The sequence below is a fragment of the Ovis aries genome, chromosome X, assembly GCF_016772045.2.
Source record: "Ovis aries strain OAR_USU_Benz2616 breed Rambouillet chromosome X, ARS-UI_Ramb_v3.0, whole genome shotgun sequence".
Classification (NCBI taxonomy): Eukaryota; Metazoa; Chordata; class Mammalia; order Artiodactyla; family Bovidae; genus Ovis; species Ovis aries.
In genome coordinates this window covers 29,361,225-29,363,197 of record NC_056080.1, presented here as the reverse complement: position 1 = coordinate 29,363,197, position 1,973 = coordinate 29,361,225, and the positions used below count along the sequence as shown (strand labels likewise).

The 1,973-nt window shown below is 56.2% G+C and overlaps 1 protein-coding gene across 1 annotated transcript; it reads right to left on the bottom strand.

Annotated features, from left to right (window-relative positions):
* Nucleotides 1–207: 207 nt before the first annotated feature.
* LOC114111262 (melanoma-associated antigen B2-like) lies at nucleotides 208–1,731 on the bottom strand. The gene is made up of 2 exons (XM_042241957.1): nucleotides 683–1,731; nucleotides 208–442 (listed from the first exon to the last, which is right to left on the bottom strand). Exons 1-2 carry the CDS (start codon nucleotides 1,729–1,731, stop codon nucleotides 208–210), a joined length of 1,284 nt encoding a protein of 427 aa, XP_042097891.1.
* Nucleotides 1,732–1,973: the final 242 nt, after the last annotated feature.

The window sequence follows — 1,973 nt, the reverse complement described above, 5'->3', positions numbered from 1 at the left end:
TTTTGCTCCTAAATTTGATAAACAGCAAACTGTGTGTGACCCATGTTATTCATAAGCTTATATCATGAATCTAAATGGCCTTCCTGTTGAAAAATTTTAAGAACTGAAAATTGGGGGAAATAAAGTCAACAAGTTATTGATGCGTATCAGGAACACAGATTGACAGGCTTCTCCACGCACAAAGTGAACTACGGGCTTCAGACCACACTAGGGGCGAGATGAGCGGCTGGACTTGGCCCTGGGGCGCGCAGTGGCCAAAGCAGAAGGGCCAGCAGCAGCTGAGGGTGCAGTGCCAGGCCGGGCTGAAGCAGAAGGGCCAGCAGCGGCTGAGGCAGCAATGCCAGGCTTGGTTGAAGCAGAAGGGCCAGCAGTGGCTGAGGCAGCACTGCCAGGCCACGCTGAAGCAGAAGGGCCAGCAGCGGCTGAGGCAGCAGTGCCAGGCCTGAGTGAGGCAGACAGGCCAGCAGCGGCTGAGGCAGCAGTGCCAAGCCTGGCCGAAGCAGAAGGGCCAGCAGTGGCTGAGGCCGCAATGCCAGGCTTGGTTGAAGCAGAAGGGCCAGCAGTGGCTGAGGCAGCAATGAAAGGCTTGGTCGAAGCAGAAGGGCCAGCGATGGCTGAGGCAGCACTGCCAGGCCGGGCTGAAGCAGAAGGGCCAGCAGCGGCTGAGGCAGCAGTGCCAGGCCTGGTTGAGGCAGAAGGGCCAGCCCTGGCCGCACCTCTGTCTCCGGTGCTCTCTACCTCCTCTCTCCAAGCCTCCTCATACTGTGTTAGGAAGGCAGTATGACCCGAATCCTTGACCTTCGCCAAAAACTGTAGGACTTTCGTCTTGCTGGTTTCTGTCAGCAATTTAGGACCCCACAGGAACTCATAGCGAGGGGGATCACTGCCGGGCACCTGGCGGTACTCCAGATACCCTTCTCGCACCAGATCTTCTGTGATGAGCTTCCTGGGCTCTCCAAAGATGAAGTGACTTCTTCCATCATAGATGCCCAGCATATTCAGGAACTTCCAGATCTTCCCCTCAGGGGCGTGGTTGCCATTTAGGTAGATGACACCCAGCAGAGGCATCAGAAGACCATTCTTCGGCAGCCCCCAGTCACCTCTCATAGACTCACTGTCGCTGAGATCTAGGTTGCTCACCAGGGTATAGCAGTGACTGTTGGGCCTGACTTCCTTCAGCACCAGGCCAAACACCAGCTCCATGCGCTCAGAGGCCCGGCTAAGGATCTCAGGGAATTGCTCCCTGTACCTTCTAGTGACTGCCTTCAGCATTTCAGACCTCTTAATGAGCGCCCTCATCTTATACTTACACAGCATGTACTGTACCAACATCTCTGCCTTCCAGGTCAGAAGATCTGTATGAGAGCTCTCAGCAGCAGCTGAGGCCTGGGAGGAATTTTCCCCTTCCCGAACTTGGCCCTCGGCACCTACACCAGATCTTGAGCGTGCTGCGGCACCTACACCAGATTTCGAGCGTGCTGCGCGCCCGACACCAGATCTTTTGCGTACAGCACCTGCAGCAGCACTGGTGGTGCCTTGGGCTCCCTGAGGCCCCTTGGAGGTGCCAGCAGCAGATGAGCTTGAGGGACCGCTCTCTGAATCAGGAGGGGAGGAGGAGGTGGTCTCTTCTCCCCCAGATGTGGTAGCCTGATCATGAAGACCCTGGGTCTCAGCTCGGGCCTGGCGATGTTTCTCACGAGCACGGTGCTTACTCTTCTGTCCACGGGGCATGATGGCGGTGGTCAGGGACTGCAGGCACGAGTCTGGGCCAATAGACAGGAGGTTGGGGAACCTAGATGATGGAGAATGAGGTGACATGAGCACCTTAAAACAGGGAGATTCTTCATTGGCTTAACAAAAGGCCACCTCTGCAGGTGTCCTTGAGGACACTGCCCTAGGAACCCACAAGGCTCCTGTTTTCCTGCTCAGCCTTTCCCCACACAATCCCACAGAGGAAGAACAGAGGCCTTACT